We start from the raw sequence: 19,806 nt of genomic DNA, 5'->3' as shown, positions 1-19,806 counted from the left end.
AAAATGAGAAAAATTTTTTTTTATATTTATCTGTAAACCATAAAAACACTTCCAAACACCCTCTTTGGTTATATTAGCCGAGGAATCCTATGTTCCATTTCATCTTCCATTTTCATTCCTGCTCCCTTCCAGTTTCCACTTCATTTCACTGTGTGAAGCAGCCGGAATTTTCTCTCTAGAATTTCCCAGACGCTAAAAGCCGGGAGGAAGCAAAACTATCTGCAGTCTTCGCACAATCGCAACGTAACATGGCCACCCAAATGGGCAGAAAGCGAAAGGTGAGTGCTGATTTCTCATTGTTGAGTTGGAATTTCAATCTTTTGTAAATTTCTTCGAATTTTTTTGAGGAGCCGTTTTTTATGCGAATCCTATCAACTCAGGCTGCGGCGAATGGAGTTTTCTTTCCGGAGTTCACTGGGTTATTACTGATCAGGGAGATCGTAGATGATGGGTATTCTGGGGTCGAAGTTAGGGTTACGCCGATGAGGAAGGAGATCATGATTAAGGCGACACGCAGCTATGTTGGGTATGCAGTAATCGGTGTCTTATAGCTTATTTCATTCTTTTTGCTGAAAAAGAACGATTATTTTATTGAGTTACATTTTTGTGAAGCCAAAATCTCTCGATTTTTTTTCCCTGAAAAACTGTCAATTTTTTTAATTATTTGCTTTCTATGTGTTTTTTTAAATAATCTTTTTGGGGTTAGATCTTGCTTCAACTTGGATTTTGTGCTAATTTCTGTTTAAATCTAATTTTAGCATTGTCTATTATCCCTTGCTCAAGATGTTATGGGTTAAGAGGATTTTCCATCAATGCTTATATGGACTAAATGGGAGTTTTGTTAGTTCTCGGGAACTGGTGTTAGTTCTTGGGGTTCGGGAACTCCTACATCTCACTCTTTCCCTTCCTTTGTGGATGCTGTTGATGATTTGATGAAACCGTCTGGATGTGCTGGAACTGAAATTTGATCATATTCCACTGATCTAAGGTGGTGTTTGAATGGAAACCAAACCGTGCTTTTGGAAATATTTTTATCTTATACGAAATAAATATATAGAGGAGATAGTCTCATTTTACGGGGAAGTGCTTTTTAAGCTTCCCAAACATCCCCAAAGTAGCCCAGCACAAAACCTGAACAATGATTTTTGCATTTACCATGCATAATTGCTCTCTATTTTCTGTTTTTTAATTGTTTCTTAACTATGTCAGACGGCAATCGTTGTTATGCTTGTTAAAAACTGTTAGAAATTGACTTATCTTTCGAATTTTTTTTATGACTCCTGTAGGATATCTGCTGCTGTTAAATTCTTTGTGGGATGAATCGACTTGTTATTACATCATCTGTTTTGGTTTCAGGGCTTGCTATGGTGACTTGGGGTTTGTTATGGAAAGTGGTGCCAAAGGTTGTGAGGTCAATATATTGATATGATCCAAGATGGGTTTGTACAATCTGCATATTCCTTCTCATTTCATTTTGTCACTATAAACCTTTTTTGCCACGTGTAATAAGACAATGTTAATTTCTGGAATAACTTGCCTTTATGACAACTTCTGTAGATTTTTGCAAGCGACATGCTCAGAGTCAGAGCAGAGTGCTAGATCTATGAAATTCAAGGACAAGTACATGATACACGTTGAAAACCACCAAAATCATAGTCTTGGTGGAAGTGGGTGATTAGTTGCTTCCACCAAAATCATGGTTTAGCTGGTTTCCAACCTGATATCAAACCAGGTACATCATGATACACACAGAGGCATTTGCTTTTGAGACAGGTGGGCTTGTATTTTCTTTTGGCTCTGATTCTGATTTTAATTGGAGCATAGAACTGATTTCCGCCCCATTAACTAAAACACCATTACGTCAGAATGTTCTGTTTGATCTCGTTAAGCTGCAATGGTTGCAGGGTGACCTCATTAAGCTGCAATGGTGGAAATAATGCTTTGTTGGGGTCCTAAGGGTAAGCAAGGGCCAACTAAATCACTTCCTGATTTAATTACAAATCCGTCTGCCAGAGGAGGAAGAAGATCACGCTGTCGGGCCTCTGTTACAGCCTGCCAACATAGAAATGCTGTGGTTTAGACAATCACCACCATTGTTTTATCATTTTTGTTTTGTTGCTGTACTTTTATGGGCAGGGATTTAATCATTGAAGTTGATCGCTATGCTATGCGCTTCTCTTTCTTTTTATCTTTTCCTTTTCTTTTCTCTTAAAAAAACTCTTTTTTGTGGTCTTCTCATATGTACAACTGTGACTCAGTGTTTCATGATGAGCATGTTCATTGACGGCAGGCCTTCCAACCCATCGATTGCCTTAAACTTCTTGGCTGACTTGTTGCATAACTTTCTGTATCAGTATGGCTTGTAATGACTTTTATAGGCATATAATAATTTATAACTTTGCAGTATTCTTTTGTAAGTTAGGATTGAACACATTCGAAGATGATTCAGTAATTTCAATTTTTACGGCCCAGACTTCGACTTCTATACTGTTGATGTTAGTTTTTTAAGAATATTAGGCGGTCTTATCTTAGTTATAACAAAATTTATAGTTATTTACTTATTTTAAGTTAAAGGTTTCATAAGAGGACCATAATTTGTAATTGTGCACTCGGCTATAAGCTAAGATAATAGAATTATAAAGATGGTAGGCATGTAAAAAAGACATTATTTTCAAGGTCTTAAAGAAATGAGGCGTTATTTCTTTTAATTTTGCCATAATCATTTTCTTGATATATATTAGCTGTCTAATAGTAACAGTTTAGTTCATTTTTTAGTGTTACCATGAAAAGATTAAACTCTTTTAAAATAAAATCTCGCATATAAAGGAGGCTTGCGGTGATGGCTGGTGCGATTGCGAGACCTAATAAAAAGAATAATGAAATTTTTACGGAGATAAAAAAATTTGAACTTCAAAGCTTACTCATATCTCACTCATAATATGTAAAATAGTTTATGGCTTATTTGGCCATTTAATTCACCACATTTGTGGGGCGTGAACTTTTAATTCGCCACTTCAGCCACCACCCTATTTGATCTTCCTTCGTCTATTTTTTGTCTCTATTTTCACGGAAATATCGTTCGGCTTGAGGGCCCTTCCAGCTTTTCTCGAGAAAAAAAAAATAAAAAGTTCACAGGAGCGTACGACTGGAATCCACGCTCACTATTAACCAGATTTTAGAGCGAACGTCGAATCCGGAACTGTTGGGAAGTAAACACAGCGTACAGAAAAAGCAAACTAAGCACTTCGTCGCAATTCCCCACAGAATTGAGAAAAATACAAAAGAAGGTTTCAGATAGGAAAAATATATATATATATATATATATGTATATCTTTTGTGTTCGAAGTCTTTTGCTTATGTGAGAAGTTTCTCTTCCAAATTCATCCCTCGAAAAAGCTTGCTTCTTCAATCACTCACAGACACTGCTCTTAATCGGTCACTTTTACAGTTGCAGCTACTTGGCGGACTCGTTTATCAGTCACTCTATCTGCCTTTATGGTGAGTCCCAATTCCAATTCACGCGTTGGCCACAGTTTTTGTTTGTTATTGTCAGGCTTCGAATGCATTTCTTCTCGGGTAATTTGTCAGCATTTGTAATTTGACATTAAGAGTTTTGTAGTATGGACGTGGAGCAAGTTTCAAGTTTCGTGGTGTTAGTGGTACGTTAGAATTGTGGGGTTTCCATATTGTGGCAAAATTGTTGGATTCTACGCATGTTCTTGTTCCAATTGTCATTTTAATTATGCTGCATGTGGTATAGAAATGCGTGTTCCGTTTATTCAATGAAAAATGTTAACTTTAACTTTTTTTGGGTTCTTTCTGGACTTTCCAGTTCGTATGCTGGAGGTGCATGTGAGTTTTCCATGGAGACACTGGTTGGAATTGAAGATAATGACGAGGGGAAGCTTGAAGACAGTGGTATTGATAGAAGTAGCTCTGCTCTGTCTTCACCAAAGCAGATTTCCAACCCAGTTATGTACAAGCTCGTGCGGGTATACTAAACTATTTCATCCTAAATTTGTTAATGAGAATTGAACTACCATCTTTTTGAGTTTGTTCTGACCAAGATATACAAAATATTTGAAATTAAAAATTTTCTGCTAGGAACGGCCTTTATTGTTTTGTTGACTGTCATTGATATCATATGCTAAATATTGAACTGAATGCAACTGGAGGCAAGTTAATTGGTGCTTCCTGCACAGAATGTCTCAATTAGTGCTATTGCGGTTTAGAGGTCGGTTTAAAGGTTATGTAATGTTAAATCTGACATGCTTGAAGAGAACCACATGGGAGGTTGTCTGTGATGGATACTATTGCGTTAGAACCATGTTTCCAGTATGCCTACATGCTTGTACGCTGAGTGAGCTTAGGCATTCATGTTAATGAATTGTAACCTTTTGTCTTATAACCCATAGAATCTTTTGTAAACATTTTCGTCGAGTTTTGTGGAGCCCGTATGAACATTATGGTAATTTTTTTAATCCAAAAAAATGGTGACACAATGGCATCTACCGCCTTTGACCTGTTGGTATTTGTGAGTCTTTGTTGCCTATGTTGTTGGAAAGCTTGAAGGTATTAGAACTGTATCTGCATGTAGATGTGTACGATCATGCTTGTGAGCTGAGTGGTTCACTGTACTTTGATGAATATAAATGTAACCTAACATGGTTCGTTAAAGATCCTCGGAGATTTTAAATTGTGGTCAGTCCAGTGAATCCAATCTCGTCAAGACACCTTTTTGCAGATACTCATTCTGAACCTGAAATCCAAGTCAAGGAAAATTAAGCCATTCATTTAACAGTTACAGAAGAAAGAGAATGAACAAAATTGCTGGTTTAATGAGTCAGTGAGGGCTAAAGAGATGTCAGAATATGAACTTTTGAGTGGAAGAGGAAAAGGCATGGGAAGTGGGTTTTAAAAATATGTTTGGCATGTAAAATAAAAAGTAGATAAAATTTTTGGATTTGATATTCATATTTATAAAATTGACAGAATAAAATACCCTTCAAAATGGGGGGGGGGGAATCAGACCCGAAACCAGAGCCACTGTTGCGGCTTTTTGGCCACCAGAAATCAGAAACGACCATTGTTCTCCATTGTAAACTAAAATTGAAATCAAACGAGCCCCCACCTTCATGAAACAGCTGAAACCTGAACTAGAATTGAAATCAGATAAGAAACCAGCGGAGAACTGTAGCCCCTGGGGAATACCAGAGAAAATTGTGGAAGAACAGGAACAAATAAATCAGACCCAGAATATGTTAGACCCGAAAACAAACAAACTATTGAAGGCTATCAACAAATAAATTAAATTCCATTGAAGAATCCAGAAATCAGACCCGGCAACGTTGAAGAACCATAAATCAACCCATAAATCATATTAGGAGCGTTCAAAAGAGATCTTTGATCTCCAGAATTAAAATGTTGAAAATGGATGATGACAGTTTGTTAGAAGTTTCTGTGTGTTGATTAGGTAGTCTAGGATATTTGCAAGTGGCTAGTTCGCTTTATGCTGGTTCATGTTCCTTCACCAGCTTTCATGTTGCTTTCACCCTGCTTGAATAATGATCATTTTGATTTGATTTTCATGTCTGGTCACTTTGCTAAGATAATAATTACTTGAATGTTAATGTCTGGCGTAATCATTAGGTTGAAGGTGATGGGAGGTTGGTTCCTGCAACAGATGATGAATTAATTGAGGTGGAGGATTTCCTTGAATACGATCAGATTGAAATGGGTGTTGATGCGGACACTGGACTTCATGAAGGATGTTCACCAATTGAAAGGTCTTCCTCTGAGAAGCTTCAATTAGAGTGCTTGGAAGGTATGTGTCTTTTCTTTAGCTGTATAAGCTACTATATCTGAAAAGTTTTAGTGCAATGTCGAAGCAATGACAATATTTATACATACAAACTGAAGATTGTTTTTCAAAGGCCAGTGATCGAAGCATTGCTTATGTCTATCAATTGTGGGATTATCTTTTCAAAACTGTAATTTCCAAATTATTATTTGTTGTTTTAATTAATTGCCTGTTTGGATCAGAGTTTTAAGACATGATTTTGAATAAATGAGATACTTAAATTGATTTTGTTAAGCCAAAAAAAAAAAAAAAAGAGTTTGATTGATCATTTTTGTTTCGTTAAAGCTGGAAGAGCTGTGCTGCACATTATTTATGTTTCAGTTCTCTCAATGATTCTTTCTTTCTTTTTTCCGGGGAAATCATCATCTTGTTTATGATTTCAATGGGTAAATTACTTGTATATTTTGCTTTCCATCACGTAAATTTTCATATCTTATTATGTCTGTACTCCATGTGTGTCACGATCAGATACTGCAGAGGCAGATCCAGGGAAATTAAATGCACGACTTCAGGTATTGGGTTAATTTATTTTTTATTCTCTTGCTCCTACATACATAGACACGCACTATCGGACCACTTTCACTTATCTGATTCTTTGTGTGTTTTTCCTGAGTTCTGAATTATTTTTTATTGATGTGTCAATTGTTTTAATCCAATTGTAGTTCCTTTTCCAAGCTGAAAAATTGTTATGACTTAGTGTAGGACTGTTGGTACCTAATGCTTCTATCTATCCTTGTAATGTTGCTGGTGCATATTAAATGAAATGTGGAACATATTTCACCCCCTTTTTTTTTTTTTCATTTTTTGCTTGAATTTTTAATTTCTTTTGGAAAACCTTTAAGCTCTATTCATTATTGATATGATTTTTGTGTACCGAAAAAACTTCTATTTTTGCAGTTTGGATGTCTGAAATCTGATTTGGAAAAGATGAGTTCCTACTTTCTAGATTGATTTTTCCTCTTTGTAAATTGTGACAATCTGAAATCACACAATGCTATCAGGAAAGATCATCAGACCATGTCTGTACTTGCTATGAAAGGATTTTTTTTTTTAAATTTTCATTTTAAATATTTTTAACGCAGGATAGAGATTTTGGGGAGGAGGGGTGAGGTTGGAATTGGGTCTATTTTCGGGATATCTCTATGTTGTTAGTTACTTTCATTTTGGACTATTATTATGCTCCAATTATATTTCATATTCGATACATATTTTGCTTGACTTACCCAATGAACAGGGAATCTGTGGCAGAACATGGTATAAGATTGTATACTTGAGCTGAGGATTGTAATGCTTAAATTAAGCTGTAACTATAAATATGTTTTAACTATATGCTAATGGGACATTTCACTTGGATAAAGGGACAATCAATGGTGTCCTACATTGTATAAGTAGTGCACTTATAAAGTAGAGCTCCAAGGGATAGCTTAAATATGCTATTTTAGCGAACAATGACACAGGTTAATTTAATTGAAATCATTAAAAAAAAAAATGGATGCACTTAATTTCAGCTGAAGCATGTCAAATAGGTATGCTTGGTTTACATCAGTAAATTGCAATTTTTCCATTTCTTGACGTGCAATTTACCCATTTCTTGACGCTGAGATGAAAATAAAAATAGGTATGCAAGGCTTGGGTTCTTGCCTGTCAGAGTTTGATTTAGACACTTCCCTGGACTTGATACGTGAGTGATCTGTTATGATTATCCCGCAGGGCTTTTTGTATTAGTTTTCTTTTAACTTTGGAATTCTTACTTATGTACAAACTGTGTGAACTTACATAGAGTGGCTGGTGATCTCATTTACTCCTAGTAGCTTACTGTCAATTTCTTTCATTGATGTTTGGCCGTTGTCTTTCTGCTCATATGTCTGCCTGTCCTGGTTTTGTAGCATCTGTAATGCTAGGATCCTTCTTGACTTCTATAATCTTTTGTAGTATATTGAGCAGATGTTGCAAAAGGTCAAGGAGGAAGAGAAGCTTCGTTTGGCCTGTGGATCACCTGGTCTTTCTTATGTAAATGTAGACAGCCAGTGTTCTGCTGCTGATTTGCCTATCATGGATGGAATGTTTCAGTGTGATGCTTCATTCCAGGAAATTATTCCTTCTGCAGCACCTTCTTTAAATGACAGCCATAGTAATCAATCACAAAACGTTGGTGGGTGTTCTAGACCTTCCGAAGGACAGACAGAGAGTGGATCACCTACTTCTGCTGTCTATTCTTCTTTGAAGCCTGATTTTTCAATGATAAAAGGAGAAATATGCTTGGACAAGTTATCAATCAGAGAACTTCATGAACTGTTCAAAGTGACTTTTGGTCGGGAAACTACTGTGAAAGACAAGCAGTGGCTGAAGAGGAGGATTGCTATGAGTTTAACTAACTCATTTGATGTTTCAGCAACAACTTTCATAGTTAAAGATAACAAATTAGTTAAAAAATGTGAGGAAGGTAGTGATGGAAATGTGGACGCTGTACTCTTCAAGGATACTACAGGTGGAGAAGAGGATATCAACTATAAGGATTCATCATGTGCTGAGGATACTGGAAATGAAGATAATCAAGTTTTTTCTGGAAAGAGACTGAGAAGTCATAAAGTGGAACATGATTTGTGTAGTGAGAGTCTCCAGACAGAACAAAGAGCTGCTAAAAGAATCCGTAAGCCCACTAGGAGATATATTGAAGAGCTTTCTGAAAATGAGTCCAGGGACCAGAATCCTAGGTTGTTGAGTTCACACAGAAGTATGGAACTTGGACATGTCTCGCCAAACTCATACAATGGACCTGTTAGGAATGCCTTTTCAGACGGGAGAAGTGTTGTAACTAGGTTTGACTCTCTGGGAGGTTCTGGAATTTACATTCCTTGTGTTTCCCGGATCCGAAGATGTCGGCCAAGGAAAAATATCATGCCTCTTATGGTGAGTGTTGCTGTTTCATTTCGAATTATGTTTCATTTTTGAGGTTTTAGATAATTGCCTCTCAAGCATTTATTCATGTTCCGATATCATGCTAATTGTTGTCCTTATTTCTGCATGATGGCAAATGATCTTGTTCTGTTATAAAATGCATACCATAATGCAAGGAACAAGTTAGCGCATTTTGTATGTATTGCGTTTGAGTGAATCTGTAATTTTTTTTTTAAACGTTTTGTTTTTTGAACATCACAGCATCTATCATCTTTCTCTCTCTTACTATTGCTTTTGTAATTTATTATTGTAATTTACTATTGCTTTCATCTGCCCCTTTTATTGGAAGACCTTAGAAGTGTATCACTTTTCTCTCATACCAAGTTTGAATGCATTGTCCTATTATCAACAAAACATTATTATAGTGTGAACGTTGTCTGCCTCCTTAATAATTATGTGCTATAAATTATAATTTTCTTACAAGCAGAATGATATGATTTCCACCCAGAAATTCCATCAAAGTAATGGCATGGTGGAGGTTGCCAACCTAAGCAATAAGGCCCTTGGAGAGCATGGTTCTCAGGAAGACGAGGGATGGGACAAAGTCTTAAAATCAAGATCCTCACCTTCAAAGTTTCAGCGGCAAGTAAGTGTGTGTTGTCCCCCACCCCCCTTTCTTGATTATGATCATGGATTTGGTATATTATAGACACTGGATTCCAGAATGAGTAATTTAGTTTAGAATGTCTACCTGTGTGAAAATTACCCTCTAAATAGTTATTCTCGATGGTGGGAAAAAAAAACTACTTTGTGTTTCAGGCAGGAGAGAACTAGATTGGAGAATAAATGGAAATGGCTTAATGTGAATTTCTTGTACTATTCCTCATTTGAGCTACTTGCATTTTGTACATAGAACAACCAATCACTAATCAATAATTCATTGACACACTCTAAGCTCAAGCGGCTGCTACATGTTTTGAGAAAAATAATTTCACTTCTGGAAAGTTCTTGAAAACTTCATTCCATTAATGGATTTCACCTTTTTCATGTTATTAAAAACGAAATTCAACCTTATGTTTCATCTATAGTATTTTTTTCAAAATAGAAAACAACAGCTAGTGGGATAAGCCTTCGTACTCTTGTTAGAAAGTAATGGCTAGTACTCAACTCAACTAATAGAGGTTACAGCATCAAAAATGAACCCCAAGGGCCATTACCTGTCATTGACCCCCCATCTCCTCACAACAAGGTGGAGGTTCGAAGTGATATAATCTATTGTGAACAAATCTAGTTAGTATCATCATTATGTACAAACGTCTTGTCAGTCTTAATCTATGGATGGTCTTCCTGAGTCTTCCTGAGTCCCCTGGTAACATCTGGTTAGTATTTCTTGGGGCATCTCTGAGATGTGGGAAAATCCGAGGGTCATTGCAAAAGATGAGAGTACTAACTTAAGAAACTAGGTAATTCACGCTAGGTTATATAATTCTTTACCAATTCTCTTTAAGATACTAGCTTGTCATTTGGGTTAATTGATTTCTATAAAGGCACTGGTTTCTTTTTGTTCTCCAATGTAATTCCTTGACATTACAACTTGTTTCTGATATTTTCAATCTTTTGGGTGTGGGTATGCTGGACATAGTTTACTGTTGAGCAGAAAGATCGACAGGAATTGAGACTGAGAAAGGCAGAGCTATCTAGCTATAGTTTAGATGACAACATAGTGACTGTCCCCACTTCAAAAGGCGGAATGAGAAGGAAACATCATAGAGCATGGACCCTTGTTGAGGTGATGAAATTGGTTGAAGGTGTATCACGGTGTGGAGCAGGGAGATGGTCTGAGATCAAACGGCTTTCTTTTGCTTCCTACTCATATCGTACGTCTGTTGATCTTAAGGTATTTTTAGTTTTGGTTTTTAACCTATCTCATATGATTGTTTGGTCATGTTTATAGTTGGGCAGCAGGCAGCTGAATGCTGATTTTCTAATGCAGGATAAGTGGAGGAATTTGCTTAAAGCTAGCTTTGCGCAGGCAGCTTCAGATGAGGGTGTAAGTTCTGACTTATTTTACTTTGATCTTATTGAGTTCGGCCAAGTTGGCTTTTGCTATCCCATGTCCTCTGCCAGTACATGCTGGGAACTGTCGTCAAATATCCTTGACAGTAGTTTTTGCCGTTCAACAGTAGTTTTTGCCGTTCTACATTGTTGTTCATAGGTTTAACATACTGAGAGCTGGTTGTTACCATAATGGTAACTTTTTGCCACTCTTAGTCCCTTTCTATGTTAACCCCCCCCCCCCCAAAAAAAAAAAAAAAAGAAATTTTACCTTCTGGGTGATTCTCACGCATGAATCACAGCTCCTTTGAGGACTAGAATGTTATTTTTCTGTGGAAATAAATTTTTTCACTTCCTCATAACTGACTTTCCAGCATTTGACCTGGTCAAGGGAAGCCCCAGTTAGCTGCATGTGATGCTTGTAAATTCAGCTAATTTGATTATTTTGACATTAAAATTTGTTTTCTTTTCCTCCTGCGTGATAGCTGAACTCACGGAAGCATGGTACAGTCCCTATTCCTGAACCAATTTTGGTACGAGTAAGAGAGCTTGCTGGGATGAATTCTCAAGTACCTACAAGCTTCAGCTCAAGCAATCAACTAACAGCCTGTGCTGGGGTTGCTCATGATGATAGATCAGGGTTCTTGTAGCTTTGTAAATAATACCAGTTTACTTGTCAGGCTATAAGAATAATAAGCTAACTTTTGCACTGCCCTAAACCCATCGTATCTTGGACGGTTGCTCGGATCCATCAAGTCTTGTAGGCGTTAAGAAATTGTCCAGAAGTGTAATGTACTGACGCGTTCGTTAGTTTCATTGTGGTAGTTCTTCACTGTAACTGTTTCGATCTTTTTCTGTAAATCTGTTTCATTGTGTTGGTTCTTCACTGTAACTGTTTCGATCCTTTTCTGTAAATCTCTGATCTTGAAAATACGTGCATTGGTCCAGTGATGTGTCCCCAGTAGAATGTAGCTGGATTAAATGTTGATCATCTTTCGAGAGAGAAAGCAAGCACGAGTTCCTACCAGTTTTCGTTTTTTTTGGGTCAAACAACGTTAATTTTATTAGTCATGAAAAAATCAATTACAAACACCAGTAGTGCAAATCAAAGTAAACACTCGAGAAAACCTAAATGGTACGACTTATCGCACAAAACTCACATGTACATGCCAGTTTTCAATTTCAGTTTCTTCCGCTTGCCAGTTTTCCCGAGTTGGAGTTTCCAAACGTATAACGATATGTAAGCCGGTCGTCGCGTCATTTTAGGCGGTTAGAGGACGACTTGGAAGGAAAGTGACATTGTGGATTCTTCTATGAACGGAACGGAAATATACAAAATAGTTATGCAAGGTTGTAAACTAAGTTTAGCTCTTTCTTCTCACAGGTATTCGGCGAATATTTGGTTTAAACGTAGGTTCTTGAGCACAATAATTAAATGAATAAAATTATGAATCAGTATGGGAGCAAAAGGGAGAATAGAAGCAGAATAGAAGTTCGAAGAGAAGCATCACAATTTGGTTTGCCACCTTTAAGTGTACCCCAGCGTTCTTGCATTATACGTCGCGAGCCATCTGTCCTATTTCATTTTATTCCAATCAAGAATTTATAATAAAATTAATCCATTAAATTAAAACTTTCAGGAGAGGTGTCCAGCGTCTGAAAACGTCTCAAACATAATTACCTCTAATGTATCTGTCTAGCCAAAAAAAAAAAAAAGGTTGTTCACTCCCTTTCGGAATATATCTTACTTTATTCTACAGAATGGGCAGTTGCTGGAGGAGTGGATTTAACGTGGGTGTTAACCATATACCCACCCATGATTTCCCATGATCTCCCATCATGTTCATTATCTAAATTAAATAATCCAGACATTAAACTCAGTCAACGTTGGCCAAAAAAAAAACTCAGTCAACGATTAAAGTATACTGACAATTGTCAATTCATTTGCTTCAAATCTCACTGGAGCTTCATTGAGGGCGGACGACGATTCACATTCAAATATAAGCAAATGGTAAAGTGGATGCTATGAAAATACCGATGCAAGAGGATATTCAAAGATAATAACGTGGATATTGCCTTCTTGAGCACGAAGAAAGTGGGTTAAGTGTCAACATTTGAAACTGAAGCAGTTGAAAGAGTAACTGCAAAATCACCATTTAGAGGGTCTAGGATAAGGTACCTTTCATCCAAACATCCGCCTAACCTGCCAGCAGCGATAAGGCACCTCCCTCCCATATTTGTCTGCTGTTATTTGTTTAGAGTTTGTTGGATAAACAACTCTTGAATTCTGCACAACTTACAAAATGATGGCGAAACTCTGCTTCCTCTTCGACGATGTGCTTTCCTCTTTTATATTCATTCTTGTCCTGATGCCGCTTGTAATATCCTTCATCCTTCATACGTGGCTAAATGCCCATGTCGCTTCTTTGTGATCATCCCATTCACATCTTATTATATCCCTGATAGCTTTTTCTACCTTGCTTCATATTTAGCAAGATGCAATAATATTTTAAAATTAAAAAAATTGATCAAATAAAAAATAAATATGATATTCTATATATTTAGGCGGTTTATGAATATTCTAATCTAACGCCTTTTATCTGCTCCCAACATTGTTTACGCCAAATTGTTGGTGGGTTGTATTCATAGGAATTGTCAACCAATGTTGGAAAGGGTATTTAAGTTTGCCTCAACAATACCTGCTTTTGGTGCTTCTGCCACATATGGGATTGCCTGATTATGCTTCAATCCTGATCGTAGCAGCACTAATAGCTGCACTTTTATTTTTCAGCCTCGCCATGCTTGGTTGGTGTACCAGCAGAAGTATTGATCTGATACAATCCATTCCATCCACAACAACAAACTTAGCCCTTGATGACAAGCTCCAATCCTTCACCATAAGCTTAGAGTCTCGTTCTAAGACATTCCAGTACAGAACTGCAGAAACTGTACAAGGCACTGATCAGACTGAATGCATCATCTGTTTGGCACCCTTTGAAGAAGAAGACAGTGTGAGGCAGCTTCATAGCTGCAAACACATCTTTCATACGATTTGCATCGACACTTGGCTTGCCTCTCATTCTGGCTGCCCTTTGTGCAGAACCCAGATAGACCATGTGCCACCTCCAAATGCAATTGAGGAAGTGTCCCTTCCAAGAAGGTCTGTAGCTTCAGAGGACAATGACCACAATCAGATGATCTTGTTCCTTGTCAGCTCCTGAATCCGGTCATCACCTGCTAACAGTATCAGAGCTCTGTGTAGAATCAGACAAACTTGAGTGAAGTTTTGTTCAGTGTTTAATGTTTACTGTAGGATTTTTGAATAAAGAAATTAACATGTGAATGAATTTTGTAAGAGACAAAGGCTTTATGTTAAACTTCGTTCAATCAACAGTGAATTGTAGATGATTTACATGATAATTAGAAATAACAGCATCAAGCATATAGGAAGATACATGGCTTCTACTTCAAACATTTTATATTGGATTTGAACACAGCGTAATTGTATATGAATATGATTTCCATCCTTCTCTGGAGCATCATCTTCTCATCCTTCTTTTACATCTTTCTAAGATTATCTAACCTAGCCTGCAAATCATCATCAATTCCACTGTCTTCATTTCCTGTTGATTCAGCTTGAGCAACTCTATTCCTTGCAGCAGGAGCAATTACAGAAGCTGATGAGGGTGCATTAACAAGCTGCATGTTAAACAAAATTGATATTATTATAAGCGTTTTTGTTTTTACAATTAAAACAAGTTCAATATGAATTCTGTTCATTGGTAATAAGCCATCTTCTAGTTGGCAACAAGAATGGTAAATTATAAAAGAGAGTAATTACCCACCTCAGAGTTGATATCAATTCCGATCTCATCAAGCACCTGATTCACAAGCTCTTCTGTCTGTTCCTCCTCTTCATCCCCTTCCAAGGCATCATCAATTGCGTCTCCCATCACTTCAGTCGTCAGCTCCATCTTCTCATTCTGCCTCTCAAACTCCTGCATTATCCTCTGCAAGGAAGGCAGGTTCATCTGCCTATTCATTCGGCCCATTGCTTTGGTTACTCCTTTCATGGCGTCCCCCATTGCTTGAGTTGATTTCAGTGTCTGAGATTGATCTTAAAGAGTCATTTCAAAAGCTTTGATTGATGTGATTGTTTTATGGGTATTCATAACCTAAGTGTCAATAGTGAAGACTAGCCTCAACCTCAGGTGCCAAAACTTTCAGAGAAAAACGCCAAAATAAAAAATAAAAAATTGAATATTCAATTTGCACCTGATCTTTCCAACCCGATTTGTATGTAAATTTAAGTATTGCCAGCATCCCGAACAAAATATGCACACAATCACACTCTATCCTAGTTCTGGCTCTGCTACCTTTTACAAGAACATTAATAATCTTATGCAGGTATAGCATTGTATGAGTATTATTTGCGTCCAAATGCAGAATCCGATCCCCTAACATTAGTTATGCAACGATATCCGGTACGGTATAACAACTTGGCCTCTGGAAATTTGAATAACTGGACCGGACATAAACAATAAGTTGTGATAAGGTCCATTGAACTTGGTTGTCACAACTAACTGCGAAACTATATACAAGCATGTAAAAGGGACTGCCAGTTTCTGTTACCGCCAAAGAAATTCAAAAAGAATGAGCAAAGCATACCTGAATTCTTAAAGCAACACCCTGAAGTTGTGATTTAAGCTTGTAGAACTTATCAATCTGATGGCGAGTTCTGATAAGGTCCTTTGCCATTACTCTCACTGCCCCCTGATCCACAAATTTATACCAATTCAAACCCACAAATTGTTTGAACCAGATCAAAACAGAGGGAATCAAATTTGTGTTCCTAAAGAAATGAACTCAGTACTTCAAGAACAACATCCCAATACACTGATCACAAGCATCACAAACTAACAATTTAGTTATTAAAAAATGGATTAGACTTGGGACAAGTTCACATTTGACATACTCCATATAAATATGACACATGAAGAAAACTTTTTTACAGACACAATCATGAGACACTAGGAATATTATGGCGAACATTTGGGGAAAAATGCGTCTAAATTTTGTCATTGAAAAATATATTTATAAAAGCAAGTACCATCTGTCCTTGTTTGGCATTCTTCTTGATCTCAACAATCAACTTCTTTTCTTGAGCTTGCAAACCTTGCCTTTCCCTTTCTAGTTCTCTAATCGACTTGTCCAACATCCTCTTATTTTCCCTCAAAAGCTCTGCAAAAGGAAAGAAGTTTTGTTTGTCCTTAATAAAATCACCCTACCATTATTTATGGCTACATATTCATGTGCAACTCCTTTTAAATCAAGCATTACTTCGGCAAGTATGCAATTTGAAATAAGGCTCAGTTCCTTTCTCTATCCAAATAATTAAACACCATTAACAAATGTACCCCATGTTGATTGCTTCAATCAAACAGCTTAAATTCGGCACTATAATAAAACCAGCGAAGCACACCACAACTAACCACAATCCCGTGCTTTATCCAAGTTGAGAGACACCATTAATTAGAGTTCCCCACATTGATTAATTCGATCACAAGGCTAAAATTCAGAAAACTACGAGAAAACCAGTCAAAGAAACCATGCAACATAACGACAATGAGAATGCAAAATGAAATCCACTACATATCTTTCCTCTGTGCAGAATGGTAAAAGACCACTGATAGAACGTGCTGATCTAAAATTCGGCGAACTATAACCAAAACAGTAAAGGAAAAGAAGAAGAAATACCAGCGGGAGTCTTTCTACTGCCGAAAAGAAAACTCATCTTCCTCGACTATTCTGGAAAACACAGAAGCTTTCAGTTTATCTGATGAATTCCTTTCTTCTCTTACCTCACTTTGCCTTCTTCGCTGCCTCCCTACTAACCGGTACACAAAGACCTGCTCGGTTCTGTTGAATACTTGTTACGGGTAGTTTTTACTTTTTGAAAACACATTTTTTTTCTTTCCATTTATTGAATTATGTCTGTATGTCCAGAGTTGCCTCCTTCGTCGATTTTGCCGCCTTTTTTTGTTGGGCCAACTTCGGCCTCTTAATCTATGAGTTTAGGGCTGTATGAGAATTGGGCCTCGAACTAAAGCCCAGAATGGAATTTAAAAATTGGGCTGGCAGGCCATTTCATGTGATAAAGGCCCAAAACCTTTGCCGACATTCACACCGACGATATATAAGGCGTAAAAGCTGAGCTTGAAACGGTGGCTAAAATTTATTCATTATACGCACTAAAGTATTCGAGTCAAACTACTACCACCTGCAATCATCAACTATACACCCTATCAAAGCACAGTGTGTGACATGGATCCAACTACTAAAGTAAGTTTCATTAATTCATCCAATGTTACCAGCTAAAATAGGTCCCTGCTCCAACCAGACATTAATTGGCGCAGAGAGAGAAGGTCCAATTCCAATGTTAGGTTTTGTCTCAATCAACTGCACGTTTGGAATGATGATTAGAGCTTTTTTTTTAAATAATTTTAAATAGTTATAAGGGAGTTTTGTTTAAATTTATGTAGAAGTGTTTATAAAAACTGGATAGAAGCATATAGAAGCAACCCTTAAATGCATCTTTTTTTTTTTGAAATACATGAGCAGGCACTAACAATTACAAGCAGGATTGAAAAATTTTAACTAATTTCTTCCATTTTTCAAGACCTCTATTTAAAAAATAAAGTAAAATAAAATAATATTTTGTATTATATTTTTAGAAAGCAAGATACTTTTTTCTTGTGGTGAGCTCTATCAAACAATTTGTAGATTGGCAACAGTTATTTTGAATTATGTTATTATCTATATAAAAGTACTTAAGCCTACTAAGTTACACCAAATGACAATGATTTTTGCTTTAACACACACACACATATATATGTACGTGTGTGTGTGTTAATGTAGTTTTATTGTGTGGTTGAATTTAAAGCATGCTTGAAAAACTGTTACTGGATAGAAAATTGCTTTTAGAATCCAAAGTAGAAAACTTTTTTTCTGTCAGTCAGTGTCACAGCTATAATAGAGGACATTTAATAGGAGAGAAGAGAGATGATTATAATTGCTAATGACAAAGCAGCCAAGGGTTTTACTTCATTTTCAAATGCTCTGTAGACTAGATTGCCACTGTGGGCATAAATATAATTTTGATTATTCTCACCACAGTCATTGATTTCTCTCCCAAATCATTATTCCAATATTCTAAACGTTTTTTTATTACAAAACTTTTTCTATTTATTAGCCTTTGTGTCTCTTTTTTCATTTGAATTAAAAATTTTAATTTGTTCAAATTTTACTAATGACATTATAACTTAGCAGCATGCAGTTTATCATTAATTGTAACATACATATTGTGGGATCTTTTCGCTTAACTCATTTAAACATTAGCTTATCCCTTATGCTTAAAAAAAATTAAACTTTTCTAACGAATTAGTATAACTAATTCGTTTCTAGTCAACTTCATGGAACTCATTTTTTAAATGTTATACTCCTCCGGTCCTTAATATAGGACTCAATTCTTGAGTTGGTTTTGGTCATAAATGTAAGACACATTTCTCATATTTATCAATTTTCTCTAAATTACTCCTATGGATACTCCCTCAACCATAATCAAATAGAAGAGGGAGAGGGGGTATTAAGAAAGATGATCATGGTATTTTAGGAAAAATGTGTCACTTTTCTTATAATTAATTAACTTACCTAACTTCCTTAATCTAATCAAATTAGTTAAATGGGTCTTATATTGAGGACCGGAAGAGTATTTCGGTATTATGTTTGTGTATATATTTATTGTTGTGTTGGTGATGCCCTAGCTAGCTAGTGAATTGCCTATTATTTGTGACATTTCTGAAATATAAAGGTCAGGTCATATAGTTAGTTAATTTTTTAGTTATATATCGCTATTTCATGTCTGCTATTAATCATCACTTATCATATATGCCTTAATTTGCCATAGCTAGCTTAGCCAGCGGGGCTCATGTTAGGTCAACCTCATAAAGCTATGTCTCTCTCAAGTGGCATAAATTTCTCCATTTGGTTCATATATATACTGTAACCCATTACTTTCACAGCCAAAGTCGACTCTGGCCACCAAGTCCAAAGCTCACTTTTTTATCATTATTATTTCAAACGTTCAGACTTCAAATAAAAGACAAGGAGACAACCCCGTCAGATAAAAGAATATTATTGATCCCAATTGGTAAATATCGACGCAATTAACTCATTCTACAAAAGTGAATCTTGCTACTGATGTAACAAAACAGATACACTTTAATTAGCCTTGACAACATAATTAACCCACAAACTTTTTGTAACCATATATTATATCGGGTCTTTAATATAAAAATTGGTTTAACTTTCAATTTGATTCTAAATATAATACTTTAATTCACTTTCTCTCTCATATTTATCTTTTTTTAAAGCAGTTCTTGTAATAGTTGTACTTGTTAAAAATTTCATCAAATGGTAATTTTAGCTAATACACATAATTAATAATGGTATTCTAGGAAATTCAACTCATATTTCTTATAAATAAATAACTTAACAAATTTCATTAATTTATTCAAATTAATTAACCAGCTGTTATAATATATATATATACTAAATGCAGTCCTTAATATAAGAGCTGGTTGACTAATTTGAATATATTAAGAAAATTAGTTAAGTTAATTATTTATATTAGATATGTATTGTCTTTCCTAAAATATTCTTACTAATCAAGTATATTAGCTAGAACAATCATTATTACAAAGATTCCTTAAAAAAATAAATAAATATAAGAGACATAGTGAATTATGACTTTATATTTATGACCAAAATAAAAATCAAATAAACTCTTGAAGGTAGTATAAAGTAAGAGCAAAGGCAAGGTACCAAGTCTCAATGATTGTTCATTGTGGGTTATTCTTTTCCTCTAAGAAATCTAAAACGGAAAGGCAGGCCGAGATGTACAGAGACATATCATCAGAATAATCAAAACCGTT

The 19,806-nt window shown here is 36.0% G+C and overlaps 4 protein-coding genes across 18 annotated transcripts; 3 read left to right on the top strand and 1 right to left on the bottom strand.

Annotated features, from left to right (window-relative positions):
• Nucleotides 1–89: 89 nt before the first annotated feature.
• LOC114721549 (40S ribosomal protein S3-2-like) lies at nt 90–2,417 on the top strand. 9 transcript variants are annotated; one of them, XM_028907388.1, is made up of 5 exons: nt 90–304; nt 434–540; nt 1,357–1,411; nt 1,558–1,773; nt 1,905–2,417. In XM_028907388.1, exons 1-4 carry the CDS (start codon nt 249–251, stop codon nt 1,673–1,675), a joined length of 336 nt encoding a protein of 111 aa, XP_028763221.1. In that variant the 5' UTR covers nt 90–248; the 3' UTR covers nt 1,676–1,773; nt 1,905–2,417. The 9 variants fall into 9 exon arrangements, 4 of the variants coding, with proteins under 4 accessions (XP_028763221.1, XP_028763222.1, XP_028763220.1 ...); XR_003738092.1 differs by having other exon boundaries at nt 100–278; nt 434–526; nt 1,287–1,411; XR_003738089.1 differs by having other exon boundaries at nt 105–278; nt 434–526; nt 1,287–1,439.
• Nucleotides 2,418–3,294: 877 nt separating this feature from the next.
• Nucleotides 3,295–11,760, top strand: LOC114721543 (uncharacterized). 6 transcript variants are annotated; one of them, XM_028907376.1, is made up of 10 exons: nt 3,297–3,498; nt 3,620–3,659; nt 3,833–3,992; nt 5,650–5,824; nt 6,329–6,372; nt 7,793–8,770; nt 9,246–9,404; nt 10,401–10,655; nt 10,752–10,808; nt 11,299–11,760. In XM_028907376.1, the coding sequence occupies exons 3-10, from the start codon at nt 3,864–3,866 to the stop codon at nt 11,461–11,463; spliced, it is 1,962 nt and encodes a 653-aa protein (XP_028763209.1). In that variant the 5' UTR covers nt 3,297–3,498; nt 3,620–3,659; nt 3,833–3,863; the 3' UTR covers nt 11,464–11,760. The 6 variants fall into 6 exon arrangements, with proteins under 6 accessions (XP_028763212.1, XP_028763209.1, XP_028763210.1 ...); XM_028907377.1 differs by lacking the exon at nt 3,620–3,659 and having other exon boundaries at nt 7,805–8,770; XM_028907378.1 differs by lacking the exon at nt 3,620–3,659 and having other exon boundaries at nt 9,267–9,404.
• A 1,641-nt stretch (nt 11,761–13,401) lies between these two features.
• On the top strand, nt 13,402–14,084 carry LOC114721547 (RING-H2 finger protein ATL11-like). The gene has a single exon (XM_028907383.1). It carries the CDS (start codon nt 13,537–13,539, stop codon nt 14,032–14,034), a length of 498 nt encoding a protein of 165 aa, XP_028763216.1. The 5' UTR covers nt 13,402–13,536; the 3' UTR covers nt 14,035–14,084.
• A 95-nt stretch (nt 14,085–14,179) lies between these two features.
• On the bottom strand, nt 14,180–16,747 carry LOC114721545 (vacuolar protein sorting-associated protein 2 homolog 1-like). Of its 2 annotated transcripts, XM_028907382.1 has the most exons (6): nt 16,571–16,747; nt 16,306–16,381; nt 15,924–16,054; nt 15,482–15,586; nt 14,659–14,919; nt 14,180–14,512 (listed from the first exon to the last, which is right to left on the bottom strand). In XM_028907382.1, exons 2-6 carry the CDS (start codon nt 16,340–16,342, stop codon nt 14,372–14,374), a joined length of 675 nt encoding a protein of 224 aa, XP_028763215.1. In that variant the 5' UTR covers nt 16,343–16,381; nt 16,571–16,747; the 3' UTR covers nt 14,180–14,371. The 2 variants fall into 2 exon arrangements, with proteins under 2 accessions (XP_028763215.1, XP_028763214.1); XM_028907381.1 differs by lacking the exon at nt 16,306–16,381 and having other exon boundaries at nt 16,571–16,745.
• Between the last annotated feature and the right edge of the window lie 3,059 nt (nt 16,748–19,806).

The sequence above is a fragment of the Neltuma alba genome, unplaced genomic scaffold, assembly GCF_004799145.2.
Source record: "Neltuma alba isolate B1F8T4 unplaced genomic scaffold, ASM479914v2 tig00012044_pilon, whole genome shotgun sequence".
Taxonomy (NCBI): domain Eukaryota; kingdom Viridiplantae; phylum Streptophyta; class Magnoliopsida; order Fabales; family Fabaceae; genus Neltuma; species Neltuma alba.
This window is presented reverse-complemented; position numbering and strand designations above follow the sequence as displayed.